This window comes from Coregonus lavaretus (assembly GCF_964263955.1).
Source record: "Coregonus lavaretus genome assembly, chromosome: 12".
Lineage (NCBI taxonomy): Eukaryota > Metazoa > Chordata > Actinopteri > Salmoniformes > Salmonidae > Coregonus > Coregonus lavaretus.
Window position 1 is genome coordinate 49,435,888 of NC_139999.1, and position 19,982 is coordinate 49,455,869.

A 19,982-nucleotide genomic window follows, 5' to 3' on the forward strand; every position below is an offset into this window, starting at 1 on the left:
CAGTTAAGTTCAGTTTAGTTCACATTATTGGCTTTTGCAAGATTTCTCTTGCATTCTCAAGCACTGAGGTAAAAAAGACAATCAAAAAAGACAACAGATAGATGACAACAGGTCACACAACAGACAGAGCTATTGATCTGACTAAAGTAAAGAATCGTTGCTGCAGTTCATGATTGGGGATTGCTGTTGCCTGGGAAGTCCACAAGGATATATTGGTTGCTGTACATGACTGACTTCACCCAATTTGTCCTTTATGAATTCATAGTGATTTCTGTCAACTGCACAGTAGTCAATTATGTCATTGACAATGATCTATCACTTTCTCTCATAGATATTTACCGACCATTTAAACACATCTTGGGGACACATACAAACGTGAATCCCTATAGTGAAGAACACATTATGATGACCTTGCATGATGCCTTGTCCTGACATGTTTCCTTATTGGTCGGCCCTATAGGAGCAAGCCCTGCATGCAGTTCATAGTGTGCTGATGCTGGTGGATAAAGAAACAAGCCCTCGCCCTGAAAGACACCCTGGGCTACAGGTCAGATAACACATACATGCGCATGTACACATGGCAAGCACATTCACAAGCACATACACACACACACACACACACACACACACACACACAATCCTGTTTCACAAGACTCCATGGCTGTGTCCCAATAGTCTAAAAGTCAGTGTCTCCTCTCCATCTTCTCCTTCAACTAATCTGAAAGCAATAGGAGGGATGTGTCTTCAAGGATGCTATCTGTGACTGTTGAGACACGTCCACATTGTCAGGCCCGCTATCTGTAATATGACTGACCCCTCCCCTCATGACTCCCGTCAATCAGATGGACGTGGTGACCTCTCTGAAGGCCCTGCACAAGACGGTGGAGGGACAACAGCTGACCTCTGACCTAGGCGGGAACTTTCCCTACAGCCACATTGATTGGCTGCAGTTTCACCAGGTGCAGTATAATATTTATAAATGGGTTTTCCATATGTAATGGCCTCTTTAAATGAGCTTCAGTCTACCCGGGTAGTATGGTCAAGATTTCTAGAAGTACAAGTTAATTAAATCTGCTATACAAGTGTCATCAACATTTTACATTGTAGTTGATAGTTGCTCACTTCAATGCTATTGTAGATTCTTTACTTGTGTTAATTTCACTATAATACCAATGCATTGTCCATCTCAAAGTCCATGCATATACAATACATCCCACTGTATCATTCCAGTAGCGCCCACATGATGACACATTATTCACTTAGTTTCCAGTAAAGTAAGCAGCTGTTCTACCACACCCACTGGAGATTGCTCTTATAACACAGATTAACTCACGTTAATATGTTGAATATGAAACCGATTGTGATTGTGAACACGTTATAGTTCTATACGGATCACTTGGCCCTATCACTAGGGCCTTGTTGCTTACCCCCTCACCGATCTGAAAAGAACTGGGTAGATTTAGGGAATATGTCTCTTGCTAATACATTTCCAATTCTTTCAAATTCGCAAGGGCTAGTCAACAAGGGCATACGAATAGTGGGCAAGAAATCGGTTTGGAAGTGAGCTTGTTCGGAATCGCGTGGCCGTTGTCTTTGCTATTCTGAACCATAAATTCCCCAAATCTATTGCATCAGCCTTGTTTTGGGATGAGTCTGAATCCTAAAATCTTTTTCCTGTGTTTCAGAAACTGGTTTCCTTTGTGTCGGACTTGCAAGGGGCAGCCCATTTACTACATAGAGCAATCAAGAAAATTGATGGTAATCCAAAAACAGACACCGACCAGGTAGCGCATTACAATTATTATAAATGAAAAATAATATAAGTCTATAGCATGACTTTTTCAGAGCTGATTTTTTTCCCTTGGGTTGTTTTTTGTTCAGGATGTGCAGCTATGTATTCAAGATCAGAAGACCTCAATGAAAGAGGTGCTGCAGGATGCCCGATTGGTCCATTTACAGAGAGAAGGTGGGGCCATCCTGACCAGAATGAGGAGGGAGGAGTTTCGATTTACCAAGTCCGACGACTACAGGTATTGTTCTTTATCTAATTCATAAATTATTGCGATTAACTGTGTGTAGTACCCTTAGAGATGTAAAGAGGGCACACCTATCTTTGCCATTGATTGCTTCTATGTCCCACCTACCTAGTTGACTACTTGCCCTCCATTGCATTGCCCATTCTAAAACAGGCTTCTTGGCAAGTGAGCCCTCTATCCATCTCTATGGTAGCAACCATCTACAGTATGTCAGGGGTACTCAACTCTTACCCTACGAGGTCCGGAGCCTGCTGGTTTTCTGTTCTACCTGATAATTAATTGCACTCACCTGATGTCCCAGGTCTAAATCAATCCCTGAATAGAGGGGAACAATAAAAAAAATGCAGTGGAACTGGCTTCGAGGTCCAAAGTTGAGTTTGAGGGATCTAGGTGATACCAAGGCAGCCATTTTCTGCCAGAACACCACTGACCACACATCATCTATCAAGGTGGAGAGGAAAAGAGTGAATGTTTGCCAATGTCCACCTCTCATTACAGGGATGCCTTGGAGTCAGTGACGGTCCTATATAACCAGATGGAAGAGAGTGTTCATACCCTGGTGATGAGGTCCAATGAATCACTACAGCATCTGGACTTCCTGCTCAAACTCAGGGAGGCGGAGTCAAATCTCAATATGGTAGGTCAGGAGGTTGTAACCTTACAGAACATTCAGCTGGAAGTATATTGTGTAGTATAATCAAGCACACCTAACATTATTGAAAGAAAACTAATACTATTTTCACCCGGGTCTGTTAGTATGCTTTATGATGTATAATTCCCTATCTGAATTTGTACCTTGTAGGCAATGGCATGGTTCGATACAGAAGGAGAGCAACGGCTGAAGGACTCCAACTCCACTGAGGACACCCTGGAGAGTGTGACCCAAGCCTTTCAGCGCTTTGACACCGTCCTCTCTCAGGCCAAGGTACAGCTAGGTTGGGGTTAGACAAATTAACTAAGCTCATGAGGCAGTCAGGTCCAGAAATATTTGCACCCTTGATAAAGATGAGCAAAAAATACTATAAAATAAATAATACAAATACTGAGCTATATTGTATGCTAAGACAATTGCTCAGATAAAGATAATTTCTTTAACAAGTAATATTATTTTTCTCAAAAAGATAGGGGTAAAAAATATTGGCACCCCTGTTTTTAATACCTTCCAATACCTCACCTTGTGAGGATAACGGCACTGAGCCTTTTCCTAAATGGTTTTATGAGATTGGAGAACACATTTGGAGGGATCTTAGACCATTCCTCCGAACAGAATCCTTCCAGATCATTGATATCCTTCATCTGCACTTTCAATTCAAACCACAGATTTTCAATTAACCATTTCTTTGTGGATTTTGATGTGTGCTTGGGGTTGCTGGAAGATCCACTTGCAGCCAAGTTTCGGCCTCCTGGCAGAGGCAACCAGGTTTTTGGCTAAAATGTCCTGGTACTGGGTAAAGTTCATGATGTCGTTGACCTTAACAAGGGCCCCAGGACCATTGGAAGCAAAAGTCCACCATCATATTTGACTGTAGATATGAGGTTATTTTCTGTTTATCCATCCTTATTTCGATGCCAAACCCATCACGGGTGTGGTGGCCCAAGAGCTCTATTTTCATGTAATCTGACCATAGCACCGGTTACAATCCTAGTGCCAATGAAATAAGGATGCATAGGCAGATAATAACCCTACTGTAAAATGTTGACATCTTTTGTTATTCATCATAGGAGAAGAAACAGAAGACCTTGACCCTGGTGATGGAGGTGGAGAAGATTTTGGGTTCCACCAACTCCAACCCCGAGACTGAGGTTTTTAGGACTGTGATGAACACGTTCAAATCCAATATGGCCGACTTTATGTTGCGCGCCGAGCAACGGCGTACCGAGCTTGACAACATGGTGCATGTCTACCGCTTCTGTGAAGAGGTTAGTTGAGGAAGACCTGTCAAAATACTCTGAAAAATACTCCATTCCTTCCCTTCCTTTAGTCCTTACCTTCTTTCTTAGTGAGTTAATTCCATTTAAATTCCTCCCAATTGCAAGAAATGTAACTCACTTTTATGGAGGAATGTCAACTAATTCGAATTGATATAACATTGACCCAAACTCTGCTTAATTTCTCCAACCACATTACTTTTACCACCACTACCACCATGTTGTCTGTTGTAACTCATATCACGTGTGAACTGAGGAAATGAAGGAAGGATTGATACATTTTTACAATATGCGGACAGGCCCCCTCTTTAACCCCTAACCACAACAGTCATAAATATTCCCATCAATCTTTTTAGAACCCTGACTCCCCATCCAAGATATAACTTCTCTAACACCTCTAAAATAACACTGATCTCTGTACTGTTTCCTCTAGGCTGCTGCCCTTGCTAAGGAATGCAGGCAATATCTGGAGCAGGTAGAGACAGGGTGCTATCCTGCCAAAGCCAATCTAAGCATGCTTAAGATCTACGAGGAGAGATTGGTTGACTGCTTCTCGGCCCGACACTTCCAGAAGATCAAAGCCAAAGCCTGCAGCATGAGGGGCTCTGGGGGGATGAATTTGTGGAATGCAGTCTGGTTCCAGTGCCAGGAAGTCAGTCAGCGGCTGGGGGAGAGATTGCAGCAGCAGGGGAACACAGCAAACAAATACCAGCAGCAACCCACAGCTGGCGGAGCTCAAGTGAAGAGCAGGGTGTTAGAGACAGGGAAGGAGAGGGAGAAAGAGGAGGAGGAGGTGGTGGCCCCTTGCTCCCTCACCCAAGCCTCAACCTCCCATCCAGGGGTGCCCGATATTGCCAATAACTCAGAGAGGGCCTCCGTGGAACAGATGGAGAGCAGAGACAGCCGTGCAAGGGACAGCACTCACATCACGTGTTTTAACCTCCCTTTCAAAGCGGACTCGAAAGGGAGCATAGGAACCAAAGAAGCATCCCAGTCACCCAAATCCCCAGGCATAGAGGGGAAACTGACGACAGCGGTGCCCCAAGATGGAGAAGTTGGACCAGGAAGGCACCACAGCGAGACGGACCTCAAGACGGGGGATCTGATTGGTGGGTGTGAGGCGTTTCCATGGAAACGTGGCGCTTTGGGGTGGTCCCTGAGTGAGGGTTCCTGTATGAGCTCTCTCCTGTCCTCAGAGTATGGCTCCTCCCCCTTGTCGGCAAGACACTCCCATAGTCGGCCCTTAGTAGTGGCACTGCAGTCCCCCCAAAACCCTTATGATATCTCCCATAATGGAAGTTTCTGCTCCGGCCACTCCTGCTGTAGGACAAATGGGAAAAGGGACGATGACAGAGAAGATGGTGACCCCACAGAGGTGTCTTCAGTGTCCTTCGCTGACCCCTGTGACCCGAATGGTGACAGGACCCAGAAGGCCTCATCTTTGGCCGACACACAAGCTGAAGATAATGGAAACAATGTCCTGTGAGTGATGGACCTCCCAATTCTCAACAGCTATGTGAAAAGCTATCCCAAAATAACATGCAAATGTTTCCCCAGAAATTCCAAGAAAACCTACATGCCAATAGTCACCCAAGAACTATTAACAATCTGCAATTCAGACAAACAAAATAACATTGTTATTGAAATGGTTCTGTGAAATAAGTCTTGAAATCATGCTTACTGGCAGTTTAAACAAATGAGTGACAAATGACATTTACAGCATGCAGTGTTAGTAGAAGTGCAACATAGAGATGGCTTTTCTTTGGGCCTTTGTTAGATTTCAGATGAAGATGAGTTGCCAGAAACCTTTACAATAACTACACTAAGTAAACCAGTCACAGTTATTAGGATATACCTACATGAAAAAATACTATAGTGTACTATTGTGTAAACACTATAGTACTTGGTCGTTTCTGTGGACTAAAGTCTGCAAAAACACTACAGTGAATACTGTAGTACTTACTGTAATATACTGTAGTATTTACAGTTAACTATAATATACAGTGCATATGGAAAGTATTCAGACCCCTTGACTTTTTCCACATTTTCATTAAAGTTGTTTTCCCTCATCAATCTACACACAATACCCCATTATGACTAAGCAAAAACTGTTTTTTAGATTTTCTTAGCAAATTTATTAAAAATAAAATACTGAAATCACATTTACAGTTGAAGTCGGAAGTTCACATACACCTTAGACAAATACATTTAACTCAGTTTTTCAAGTCCTGACATTTAATCCTAGTAAACATTCCCTGTCTTAGGTCAGTTAGGATCACCACTTTATTTTAAGAATGTGAAATGTCAGAATAATAGTAGAGATAATGATTTATTTCAGCTTTTATTTCTTTCATCAGATTCCCAGAGGGTCAGAAGTTTACATACACTCAATTAGTATTTGGTAGCGTTGCCTTTAAATTGTTTAACTTGGGTCAAACGTTTCGGGTAGCCTTCCACAAGCTTCCCACAATAAGTTGGGTGAATTTTGGCCCATTCCTCCTGACAGAGCTGGTGTAACTGAGTCAGGTTTGTAGGCCTCCTTGCTCGCACACGCTTTTTCAGTTCTGCCCACAAATGTTCTATGGGATTGAGGTCAGGGCTTTGTGATGGCCACTCCAATACCTTGACTTTGTTGTCCTTAAGCCATTTTTCCACACCTTTGGAAGTATGCTTGGCGTCATTGTTCATTTGGAAGAACCATTTGCGACCAAGCTTTAACTTCCTGACTGATGTCTTGAGATGTTGCTTCAATATATCCACATAATTTTCCTTCGTCATGATGCCATCTATTTTGTGAAGTGAACCAGTCCCTCCTGCAGCAAAGCACCCCCACAGCATGACGCTGCCACCCACGTGCTTCACGGTGGGATGGTGTTCTTCGGCTTGCAAGCCTTACCCTTTTTCCTCCAAACATAACGATGGTCAATAAATTCACCCAACTTATTGTGGGAAGCTTGTGGAAGGCTTCCCGAAACGTTTGAACCAAGTTAAAAAATGTAAAGGCAATGCTACCAAATACTAATTGAGTGTATGTAAACTTCTGACCCACTGGGAATGTGATGAAATAAATAAAAGCTTAAATAAATAATTCTCTCTATTATTATTCTGACATTTCACATTCTTAAAATAAAGTGGTGATCCTAACTGACCTAAGACAGGGAATTTTTATTAGGATTAAATGTCAGGAAATTTGAAAAACTGAGTTTAAATGTATTTGTCTAAGGTGTATGTAAACTTCCGACTTCAACGGTATGTATGTATGGGCTCCCGAGTGGCGCAGTGGTCTAAGGCACTGCATCTCATTGCTTGATGCGTCACTACAGACCCCCTGGTTCGATTCCAGGCTGTATCACAACCGGCCTTGATTGGGAGTCCCATAGGGCGGCGCATAATTTGCCCAGCATCGCCCGGGTTTGGCCGGTGTAGGCCATCATTGTAAATAAGAATTTGTTCTTAACTGACTTGCCTAGTTAAATAAAGGTAAAACTGTACATACGTTTTCAGACAGCTATTTTCAGGACTCTCAAGACATGTTCTGGTTGGGCCACTCAAGGACATTCAGAGACTTGGCCCAAAGCCACTCCTGTCTTGGCTGTGTGCTTAGGGTCGTTGTCCGGTTGGAAGGTGAACCTTCGCCCCAGTCTGAGGTCCTGATCGCTCTGGAGCAGGTTTTCATCAAGGATCTCTCTGTACTTTGCTCCAGTCATCTTTCCCTCGATCCTGACTAGTCTCCCAGTCCCTGCTGCTGAAAAAACATCCCTACAACATGATGCTGCCACCACCGTGCTTCACCGTAGGTATGGTGCCAGGTTTCCTCCAGATGTGACGCTTGGCATTCAGGCTTTTTGCAAACTCCAAGCGGGCTGTCATGTGCCTTTTACTGAGGAGTGGTTTAGTCTGGCCAATCTACCATAAAGGCCTGATTGGTGGAGTGTTGCAGATATGGTTGTCCTTCTGGACGGTTCTCCCATCTCCACAGAGGAACTCTGGAGCTCTGTCAGAGTGACCATCTGGTTCTTGGTCACCTCCTTGACCAAGGCCCTTCTCCCCCGAATGCTCAGTTTGGCCGGGCGGCCAGCTCTAGGAAGACTCTTGGTGGTTCCAAACTTCTTCCATTTTAAGAGTGATGGAGGCCACTGTTTTCTTGGGGACCTTCAATGCTGCAGAAATGTTTTGGTAACCTTCCCCAGATCTGTGCCTCGACACAATCCTGTCTCTGAGCTCTACAGACAATTCCTTCCACCTCATGGCTTGTTTTTTGCTCTGACATGCACTGTCAACTGTGGGACCTTATATAGACAGATGTGTGCCTTTCCAAAACCTGTCCAATCAATTGAATTTACCACAGATGGACACCAATCAAGTTGTAGAAACATCTCAAGAATGATCAATGGAAACAGGATGCACCTGATCTCAATTTCGAGTCTAATAGCAAACCCTGAATACTTGTGTAAATAAGGTATTTCTGTTTTTTAATTTGAATAAATTAGCAAAAATTTCTAAAAACCTGTTTTCACTTTGTCATTATGGGGTATTGTGTGTAGATTGATGAGGGAAAGCATTTATTGAATCAATTTTAGAATAAGGCTGTAACGTAACAAAATGTGGAAAAATTCAATGGGTCTAAATACATTCCGAATGGACTTTATATGTACATACTGTGGCATAGAAGTGGAAGGTTTCTCCTTGAGAAAATCAACTGGTGAAATACTGAAAAAGCACATTTTCCATAACCTGTAGGTAGGTAGGACTGGGGTCTGAACGGATAGTTCAGATCTTCAGCTCTTTTCTATAACCTGTAGGGAACACAATATATGGTGTATATTTGGCATGTAGGTTTCTTAAATTTGCGAATGCATTGTATAAATTCATCCATCTTAAAAAATCCTGATTCCCTGTTTCCTGTGTGGACAGGAAGTTGCAGAGGATCATGGAGGAGCTCTTGTTGACTGAGAGGGAGTATGTACGATCTCTAGGTTACGTCCGAGAGCACTACTTCCCCGAGCTGGAGAGGCCTGACGTGCCTCAGGACCTAAGGGGCCAGAGGGGGAGCATTTTCGGCAACCTGGAGAAGCTCCATGACTTCCATCGACACCACTTCCTGAAAGAGCTGGAGGGCTGCCTCCGAGAGCCCTTCAGGGTGGGACGCAGCTTCCTACGACATGTGGGTTCCCATCGTTATGTACCTTAACCGCTTGATAACTAACCCTAACCTTAAAGGGATATTTCACTCGAAACAATCTTTCATTATTTAGTCCACTGTTATTATAACAATTGTTTTATAGTCCGCAATCAAGTTTTCAAGAGCATTTTCTGTACAGAGCAAAAACTGTGACGACGGCACCCTTTCCAGGGTAGTGTCACCATCACTTCACAGAGAAGTTAAAAGGACAGTACCGCTGGTATAACAGTCTATTTTAATCCAACTGCTCTTAAATAAACAACCAACAACAACTTTTGTGGGTGAGAGACGCTTCAGTCTTTTTATCTGGTATTTTCATCTGCTTAGCAATCCCCAACAAGTGATGTGGACTGCATGCCACAAGTCAGTTCAACTAAAATCTTGTTGAATCAACAAGCACGTAGTGTCTACCGCTGTCGGAAATATTCCAGATGTGCACACTGGCAATTAGACAGAGTTCCTGGGAATTTCCACTTTTTTTTATCCCATTTCCTGTCTTCCCGACAATGCGAAAAATAGGGATATTTTTTGTTGTCTTTCACTGGAAATTGGAAACGAGGCAGACCGATCCATTTCATCCAATGTTTCAACTTTGTTGATTGGATTGTTTTTCCTCTGTCCAGAGAGAGAGCTTTGGTCTGTACGCCCTCTACAGCAAGAACAAACCCAAGTCTGACAGCTTACTCATCAACCACGGCCATGACTTCTTCAAGGTGAGGACCTCAACCATCCCCCACAGTACACTGATATTAGATAAGGCAATACTCATCCCCATTGGAGCCCATGAAATGAATTTGTTGTGGAAGTGACACTGGAACAACCGGTTTTGCAAGGAATTATGAGGCCTTTAATAGTATATTATAACATGCATTTCCCAATAGTCCTGCATTTTCATAATCTTTTCCTATTGTATGACATTCCTACTAAGACGCTGTTGAAGGAATTACATTTACATTTTACATTTTAGTCATTTAGCAGACGCTCTTATCCAGAGCGACTTACAGTTAGTGAGTGCATACATTTCTTCACAACACACTTAACACTTCCAGACATACCATCTCTCTAAATAAATAATGCTAAAAGCTAATGATTAAGCATGCTACATTTCCACCTGTGTCTTCAGGGGTCAATGACAGAGAAGTGTTTCTAAAATGGTGTTCTGCAATGTGTCACAGACCATGAGCAACGTGACAGGAGGAAGGAATTAACGTTGTGAGGTGAACAAACTAGCCCCACTGACAGTTTCAACTCATAACAAGCAGGAAAGTTCCAGCAAGTTCTCGAGAGAACTGTAGCGCCTCTGACTGTTTCTGGCGCTCAGTTGCGTCCAAGATAATAACCACAATAGTTTCTAGGGCTACAATCAAAGAAAAACACAAACAGTAACATTTAAGCAATAACGTTAGCTACAATCGTCAAAAACAAGGGCCACGGCTGATACAGCTAGTAATGTTACATAGCTGGCAAACCGGACAACGTTGATTGTGCAAACTGGTTGGGTTACAATGCACGACATGGAACCGAAAGTTGATGCGTTAAAAGGAATAACCTTGCATGAGCAAAGGCCTAACAAATCAATGCTTAAGTACGGCACTGATCTACTGTACCTATGTATTGTATCTACCCTAAATCTATTGTAACCTATACAGTGCATTCCGAAAGTATTTAGACCCTTTGACTTTTTCCACATTTTGTTACGTTACAGCCTTATTCTAAAATGGATTAAATAAATACAAATCCTCATCAATCTACCCCATAATGACAAAGCAAAAAAATGTTTTTTACATGTTTTATTAATTTTAGCAAATGTATTAAAATTAACAAACTGAAATGCCTTATTTACATACAGTGAGGGAAAAAAGTATTTGATCCCCTGCTGATTTTGTAAATTTGCCCACTGACAAAGAAATGATCAGTCTATAATTTTAATGGTAGGTTTATTTGAACAGTGAGAGACATAATAACAACAAAAAAATCCAGAAAAACGCTTGTCAAAAATGTTATCAATTGATATGCATTTTAATGAGGGAAATAAGTATTTGACCCCTCTCAAGTGTATTTTATACAGGTAACGAGCTGAGATTAGGCGCACACTCTTAAAGGGAGTACTCCTAATCTCAGTTTGTTACTTGTATAAAAGACACCTATCCACAGAAGCAATCTATCAATCAGATTCCAAACTCTCCACCATGGCCAAGACCAAAGAGCTCTCCAAGGATGTCAGGGACAAGATTGTAGACCTACACAAGGCTGGAATGGGCTACAAGACCATCGTCAAGCAGCTTGGTGAGAAGATGACAACAGTTTGTGCGATTATTCGCAAATGGAAGAAACATAAAATAACTGTCAATCTCCCTCGGCCTGGGGCTCCATGCAAGATCTCACCTCGTGGAGTTGCAATGATCATGAGAACGGTGAGGAATCAGCCCAGAACTACAAGGGAGGATCTTGTCAATGATCTCAAGGCAGCTGGGACCATAGTCACCAAGAAAACAATTGGTAACACACTACGCCGTGAAGGACTGAAATCCTGCAGTGCCCGCAAGGTCCCCCTGCTCAAGAAAGCACATATACAGGGCCGTCTGAAGTTTTCCAATGAACATCTGAATGATTCAGAGGAGAACTGGGTCAAAGTGTTGTGTTCAGATGAGACCAAAATCGAGCTCTTTGGCATAAACTCAACTCGCCCTGTTTGGAGGAGGAGGAATGCTGCCTATGACCCCAAGAACACCAGCCCCACCATCAAACATGGAGGTGGAAACATTATGCTTTGGGGGTTTTTTTCTGCTAAGGGGACAGGACAACTTCACCGCATCAAAGGAACGATGGACGGGGCCATGTACTGTCAAATCTTGAGTGAGAACCTCCTTCCCTCAGCCAGGGCATTGAAAATGGGTCGTGGATGGGTATTCCAGCATGACAATGACCCAAAACATACGGCCAAAGCAACAAAGGAGTGGCTCAAGAAGAAGCACATTAAGGTCCTGGAGTGGCCTAGCCAGTCTCCAGACCTTAATCCCATAGAAAATCGGTGGAGGGAGCTGAAGGTTCGAGTTGCCAAACGTCAGCCTCGAAACCTTAATGACTTGGAGAAGATCTGCAGAGAGGAGTGGGACAAAATCCCTCCTGAGATGTGTGCAAACCTGGTGGCCAACTACAAGAAACGTCTGACCTCTGTGATTGCCAACAAGGGTTTTGCCACCAAGTACTAAGTCATATTTTGCAGAGGGGTCAAATACTTATTTCCCTCATTAAAATGCAAATCAATTCATAACATTTTTGACATGCGTTTTTCTGGATTTTTTTTCGTTATTCTGTCTCTCACTGTTCAAATAAACCTACCATTAAAATTATAGATAGATCATGTCTTTGTCAGTGGGAAAACGTACAAAATCAGCAGTGGATCAAATACTTTTTTCCCTCACTGTAAGTATTCAGACCCTTTGCTATGAGACTCGAAATTTAGCTCCGGTGCATCCTGTTTCCATTGATCATCCTTGAGATGTTTCTACGACTTGATTGGAGTCCACCTGTGGTAAATTCAATTGATTGGACATTATTTGGAAAGGCACACCTGTCTATATAAGGTCCCACAGTTGACAGTGCATGTCAGAACAAAAACCAATCCATGAGGTCGAAGGAATTGTCCGTAGAGATCCGAGACAGGATTGTGTCAAGGCACAGATCTGGGGAACGGTACCAAAACATTTCTGCAGCATTGAAGGTCCCCAAGAACACAGTGGCCTCCATCATTCTTAAATGGAAGACGTTTAGAACCGCCAAGAGTCTTTCTAGAGCTGGCAGCCCAGCCAAACTGAGTAATCGGGGGAGAAGGGCCTTGGTCAGGGAGGTGACCAAGAAACCTATGGTCACTCTGACAGAGCTGCAGAGTTCCTCTGTGGAGATGGGAGAACCTTCCAGAAGGATAATCATCTCTGCAGCACTCCACCAATCAGGCCTTTATGGTAGAGTGGACAGAAGCCACTCCTTAGTAAAAGGCACATGACAGCCAACTTGGAGTTTGGCAAAAGGCACCTAAAGGACTCTCAGACCATGAAAAACAAGATTCTCTGGTCTGATGAAACCAAGATTGAACTCTTTGGCCTAAATGCTAAGCGTCCCGTCTGGAGTAAACCTGAACCTTCCATACGGTGAAGCATGGTGGTGGTAGCATCATGTTGTGGGGATGTTTTACAGCAGAAGGGACTAGGAGACTAGTCAGGATCGAGGGAAAGATGAATGCAGCAAAGTACTGAGAGATCCTTGATGAAAACCTATTATAGAGCGCTGAGGACCTCAGACTGGGGCAAAGGACAACGACCCTAAGCACACAGCCAAGACAACAAGGAGTTGCTTCGGGACAAGTCTCTGAATGTCCTTGAGTGGCCCAGCCAGAGCCCGGACTTGAACCCGATAGAACATCTCTGGAAAGACCTGAAAATAGCTGTGCAGCGACACTCCCCATCCAACCTGATAGAGCATGAGAGGATCTGCAGAGAAGAATGTGAGAAACTCCTCAAATACAGGTGTGCCAAGCTTGTAGCATCATACCCAAGAAGACTCGAGGCTGTAATCGCTGCCAAAGGTGCTTCAACAAAGTACAGAGTAAAGGGTCTGAATACTTATGTAAATCTGATATTTCACTTTTTTATTTTTTATAAAAGTGCTAACATTTAGCAAACCTGTTTTTGCTTTATCATTATGGGGTATTTAGTGTAGATTGATGAGAGAAAAAAAAGATTTAATCAATTTTAGAATAAGGCTGTAACGTAACAAAATGTGGAAAAAGTCAAGGGGTCTGAATACTGTCCGAATGCTCTGTATATCTCCCCTACACTTTAGCAAAAACAGCTGCAGCTGGGCGACAAGATGGATCTGTCGTCTTACCTGCTGAAGCCGGTGCAGCGGATCAGCAAGTACAGCCTGCTGCTGCAGGACATGGTGAGGGATTGCGGGCCCCACAGGGGCCGCGAGGAGGCCGAAGTCCAGTGTGCCCTGGAAGTCATCCAGTTCCAGTTGCGCCATGGCAACAACCTGCTGGCCATGGACGACATACAGGACTGTGATGTGAGTGTTAAGGGGTGAAGCCAATCAATCAAATTTATTTAATAAATCCCTTTTTAGAGGGGTTATTGGCAGTTGTCACGTGCTTTTACAGTAACCTGGGATAGACCCTAAAGAGCAAGCAGAGACAGAAACTCTATCTATATTCCTTATATGTCCCTATCTAAACATTACGTTCTTACACATCCTCTTCTCTCTGAGTTTACCGGAGTAGGGATTTGGGGATGTGGGGATGGGTGGGGTATGGGGTCATCTGAGCGTAGAGGAGATGACTGGGCAGGACAAGACTGGACTGCATTGTGGCCCAGGGAACACACTTCATCCACTACCAATGTTCTAGCACCCATCCTGGTTTATTTGTGACAAGACATACAAAAGCAACATCTTTATCCAATATTATCTCACCATGGGTGTAATATTGAAACGTAACAGAGTATAGATTTTATTCAGAGGATGGAATGAGAGGGAGTGGAATAGAAAGCAGAGGAATGTTGAGTTTGATTTATTCAGTGTTTGTAATAAGACATAACATCAAAGCAACATTTCTATGGATGTTTGTGTATGGGCTACTGGTTGTCTATGTCAGTGATTTTCAAACTTTCTTTCAGAAGACCCACATTGGAAATATGATTTACCAACATGACCCAAATAACTACCTGTAGCCTATACTGTAAACCACATTTACATTTGACATGTTAGTAATTTAGGAGACGCTCTTATCCAGAGCGACTTACAGTTAGTGCATTCATCTTAAGAAAGCTAGGTGAGAAAACCACATATCACATGCATAGTAAGTACATTTTTCCTCAATAAAGTAGTTATCAGCAAAGTCAGAGCTCGAAAGGCGGGGGCGAAAGGTAGGGTTTCAGGTGCTTTCGGAAAATGGGCAGGGACTCTGCTGTCCTCGCTTCAGTGGGAAGCTGGTTCCACCATTGGGGTACCAGGACAGAGAAGAGCTTGGACTGGGCTGAGCAAGAGCTGGCCTCCCGTAGGGGTGGGAGGGCCAAGAGACCATAGGTGGCAGAAGTAGTCCTCTGGTTGGGATGTAGGGTTTGAGCATAGCCTGAAGGTAGGGAGGGGCAGTTCCTCTTGCTGCTCCGTAGGCAAGCACCATGGTTTTGTAGTGGATTTGAGCTTCGCCTGGAAGCCAGTGGAGTGTGCGGAGGAGCGGGGTGACATGGGAGAACTTGGGAAGGTTGAAAACCAGGCGGGCTGCAGCGTTCTGGATAAGTTGCAGGGGTTTGATGGCACAAGCGGGGAGCCCAGCCAACAGCGAGTTGCAGTAGTCCAGACGGGAGATGATAAGTGCCTGGATTAGGACCTGCGCCGCTTCCTGTGTGAGGTAGGGTCGTACTCTACAGATGCTGTAGAGCATCAACCTGTAGGAGTGAGTCACTCCTTTGATGTTTGCAGAGAAAGACAGGGTTTTGTCCAGGGTCATGCCAAGGTTATTGGCACTCTGGGAGGGTGACACTGTGGAGTTGTCAACCGTGATAGAGCGGTCTATGAGCGGGCAGGCCTTCCCGGGAGGAAGAGCAGCTCCGTCTTGTCGAGGTTGAGCTTTAGGGGTTGGGCCGACATCCAAGCTGAGATATCTGCCAGAGAGACAGTCAGCTTTGGCAGTGCGGAGCGCCTCTGTGACACAGAGAAGAGCAGTCTCGGTTGAGTGACCTGTCTTGAAGCCTGATTGGTTAGGGTCAAGAAGATCGTTCTGAGAGAGATAACGAGTTTGTGAGGTGGTTTGGTTGCTTTATTTTTTGTAAGATAACAAGCTTGTTTAAGCCTTTCACTTTTTTAGACCTGTATACTGCCCATGCAGTTGACCGCACTCTGTCCATAACTCTTGTCATCTCTGAAGTTCAAGGCACCACTTGGCTCTGATCTACTGTGCATTGGCAACTGACCTTGCGGTCATACAGTATAGTGCAGGGGTCTTCAAACTTTTTTTCAGGTGACTCACTTTGGCAAAATGATTTACTCACTTGACCCAAATAGCTATCTACCACATTCGTGAGGTTGTTCGGAACCTAAAAAACATGTTAGTTTGTTCCTATCAGCGGGTGAATACAGTATAATGTCAAATGTCAAGGTACTAAAAATTGTTTATCTTACTACAGAAGCATCCTGACAGAATACAGCCCGCCTCCAATGTTATCTCTCTTTGTCTCTAGGTCAACCTGAAGGAGCAGGGGCAGCTGATTCGTCAGGACGAGTTCCTGGTGTCCTTCAGGAAGAAGAAATGTTTCCGCCACATCTTCCTCTTCCAGGACCTCATCCTCTTCAGCAAGACCAAGTGGACTGATGTGGGCAACGACACTTATGTCTACAAACAGTCATTTAAGGTATGCAGACAGTCTGTACAAAACACAGCACAATATACCCCAATATGAAACTTTAGCTGAAGCTACTTCCCTTGGATTTCAATTAAACAAATGTTTAAGTTTATAAAAGGCCTTGTGGAGGCCTTATGTGACATGAGAGAGCATTATATGGAATTTCCCATTTGAGCTAGCTACACTCCTAAAGTTTCACTTCCTCTATTGCTTAGCAAAACTGTATATGATACATTAACACATACCCTACTTTAAAATGGAGAAGGAAACTGCAGATGACCTCGTCTGTCTAGGGCAAGGGTTTCAAACTCATTCCATGGAGGGCCTAGTGTCTGCGGGTTTTTGGTTTTTCCTTTCAATTAAGACCTAGACAACCAGGTGAGGGGAGTGCTTTACTAATTAGTGACCTTAATTAATCAATCAGGTACAAGGGAAGACCGAAAACCTGCAGACACTCGGCCCTCCGTGGAATGAGTTTGACACGTAGTCTAGGGTGATTACTTTCTTAGCAAAAATTTAGAAGAATTTGTGCAGAGTAATATCCATAAAGTATAGATCTTTGTAGGCTTTATAACATTTATGAAGACTTCATAAGCTGTACAAGTTGTATTTAGGTAAAGGCCATGTTGTCTATTTTGACAGACCTCTGACATTGGGATGACCCATAACTCAGGGGACAGCGGGCTGTGCTTTGAGATCTGGTTCCGAAGGAGGAAGTCCCATGACACGTACACGCTGCAGGCCAGGAACAGGGAAGTGAAGGAGGCCTGGACTAAAGACCTTAAGCGCATCCTCTGGGAGCAGGCTGTACACAACAGAGGTTAGAGGTCACCCAGCCAATCAGGTCTCTCAGAATCACCAGAAAGTGTCCTCAGGTGATCTGGTCTGTGTCGGAAAACATGACTAAACGTCAATTAGGAATTGAGGAAAGAAGGACGGAGGAAGCAACGATTTTAAAGTTACAGATGTAGGATCTTAATTGGATCACTCGTTAGTTACTGAGAATGTTCCTGTACCAAAGGAAATGCAGATTCATGATTCACATAAATGCACTGAAAAAACGCAATAACACACATAGCCTAATTTTGGCCAGCTAATAGCCTTACCACCAATCAAGCAACATTATGGACTAAATGATAAAATCCTGTTTCTGCAGGATGATTTTGCTGCAATAACTGGTCACGATAAGATCCTACACCTGTAGTAACATTTTCAGACACAGCTAAACAGAACGATATAAATATGTCATACATTTATGTGCCAGAAGTATTTTATCTAGTAGTAGTACAGATGTTGGATCTTAATTTGACCTCTATTGTCACTGCAAAATAATCCTGCAGCAACAGGATTTGAACGTTTTGTCCATAATGTTGCTTGATCGTTTGTTAGGCTATTAGCTGGCCAAAATTAGGTTACATGAAAAGTGCAATACTGTTAATATAACCGTGTGTTAATGCATGTTTTCAGTGAATTTATGTAAATCATGAATCTCAATCATGTGGTGCAGAAACATTTTAAGCAACAAAAGAGTGATCAAATTAAGATCCTACACCTGTAGGTTGTATTGGTTTCTCGCAGATATGTAGTATGTCATTCTCTTTCCCCCATTCCCTCTGATCTGAATGGAATTGATGGGTGAGTGCAATGTTATGTAAACCAACCCAACACTTGGCCTGACATGTGGTCAAGTGGTCGTGAAGGAATAGAGGCAAGGAAAATAAACAATTTCAGGCTACTGGCATACAGCTCGCCTTGCCAGTACTATTAACCTGGATTTTAAGTAGAAGCAGAGAGGGTCTTGACGGGAAGCTCTTGCAACAAAGTTGTAAATTAAAGTACTCTACCTGACGTACTGTTCAAACACACATCTTGCAATGAGACTAGTACATTTACATTTAAATTTTAGTCATTTAGCAGACGCTCTTATCCAGAGCGACTTACAGTTAGTGATTACATATATATATTTTTTTATACTGGCCCCCCGTGGGACTCAAACCCACAACCCTGGCGTTGCAAACGCCATGCTCTATCAACTGAGCTATATCCCTGCCGGCCATTCCCTCCCCTACCCTGGACCAATTGTGCGCCGCCCATGAGTCTCCCGGTCGCGGCCGGCTGCGACAGAGCCTGGATTCGAACCAGATTCTCTAGTGCCACAGTTAGCACTGCGATGCAGTGCCTTAGACCACTGTGCCACTCAGCCATAGTATTTCTTGGGTCAATGTTTGAGTTTTGTTATTGTGTTCCTCCCTTTTATAGGTAAATTACTTACTAGCTAAATTCTGTCCATGGTAATATGTTGTGCCTTGCTCCAAGAAAAGTTGATCTCTGCCAGCTCATCTCTCAAAATAGGTCACTGTTGAAACTTTATTTTGTTTGCTCAATTCTAGAGATTCGTATGCAGGAGAGGGTGTTCATGGGTATCGGGAACAAGCCCTTCATGGACATCCAGCCTAGCGATGCGGCCATCAACGACAGGGCAGTCAATTGTACTCTGATGGGAAGAGGTACACAGCCATATAATAATATAATATTTCAATTAGACTATAATTGGAATGGTTCTTCTTAGTAATAAATGAACACCATAATAAATATGTTTTTCTGAGGTCCTTGTTGATCCTCCTTTGGAATTTCTCTTTTTGTCTCATTCATGTCCCATTTTATACAATTTGATTTCATCTGGCCCTCCCAGAATCCAAGGCGTTGGCCTCCTCGGGGACGTCTGGCTTGCAGGGCAGGTTTCCTGTGCTGCGGCCTAACTCCATTGGCTCGGGGAGCTGTTCGTCGTCTTCCGGCAGCCACTCCTCTTCGTCCTCGGGGAGAGGGTCCCTGTCGTCTGCCGTGGGTGGGAACCTTTGTGGCCCGAAGCGGAGGGGGGCAGGGGGTCACGGGGGGTACTCCGCACCCCCTGGGGTCCTGGAAGAGGATGACATGGACCAGGAGAGCGGGAGTCAGAATCTACTGAGTGAGTGGCTATAATGAGAAGGGTAGCTAATTTGGGGAATATACACTTAAACATGCTAATTGGGGGAATATACACTAAAACATGCTAATTTGGGGGGATATCGACTAAAAAGTTAGCATTTGGTTTAGATAGCAGCCAGGTACACAAATCCAAAGCATGAATTGCTGTCTCCTTGTCCAAATACTGTTTACAGGGTCAGACTTTCTTCCTATGATTCCTATTTGTCATAAGACACAGCTGCTGTTGAAAGAGGCTAGGTGGTTCTCAGAAATGTTTGTGCTATGAGTGACCCACCCTCCAAAAATTGTGGGGATTTTCCTGTGACCCAAAAAATTGAGGGAGAGTTTTCTGTTTCTAGAGAGGACTCTGTCATACCACAGCCCAAAATGAAGCAGCCATGATGACCCACCATTTGGTCCCAAGCCCAACCCACCATTTGGGAATCAAAAACTGACATGGGATCATTTACAGCA

At 43.6% G+C, this 19,982-nt stretch overlaps 1 protein-coding gene across 1 annotated transcript in view; it reads left to right on the forward strand.

Moving 5' to 3' along the window:
* LOC311138874 (pleckstrin homology domain-containing family G member 4B-like) overlaps positions 1–19,982 on the forward strand; it is a gene marked incomplete at both ends in the record, with an annotated part of 135,480 nt that overhangs the window by 98,729 nt on the left and 16,769 nt on the right. The window contains 17 exon segments of the mRNA XM_084173668.1: positions 461–547; positions 843–959; positions 1,686–1,784; positions 1,882–2,030; positions 2,535–2,673; positions 2,839–2,961; positions 3,759–3,956; positions 4,399–5,074; positions 5,162–5,447; positions 8,880–9,129; positions 9,771–9,860; positions 13,990–14,214; positions 16,383–16,553; positions 17,187–17,364; positions 18,935–19,051; positions 19,278–19,288; positions 19,290–19,509. Of these exon segments, the coding sequence (XP_084029794.1) occupies positions 461–547; positions 843–959; positions 1,686–1,784; positions 1,882–2,030; positions 2,535–2,673; positions 2,839–2,961; positions 3,759–3,956; positions 4,399–5,074; positions 5,162–5,447; positions 8,880–9,129; positions 9,771–9,860; positions 13,990–14,214; positions 16,383–16,553; positions 17,187–17,364; positions 18,935–19,051; positions 19,278–19,288; positions 19,290–19,509 (3,136 nt within the window).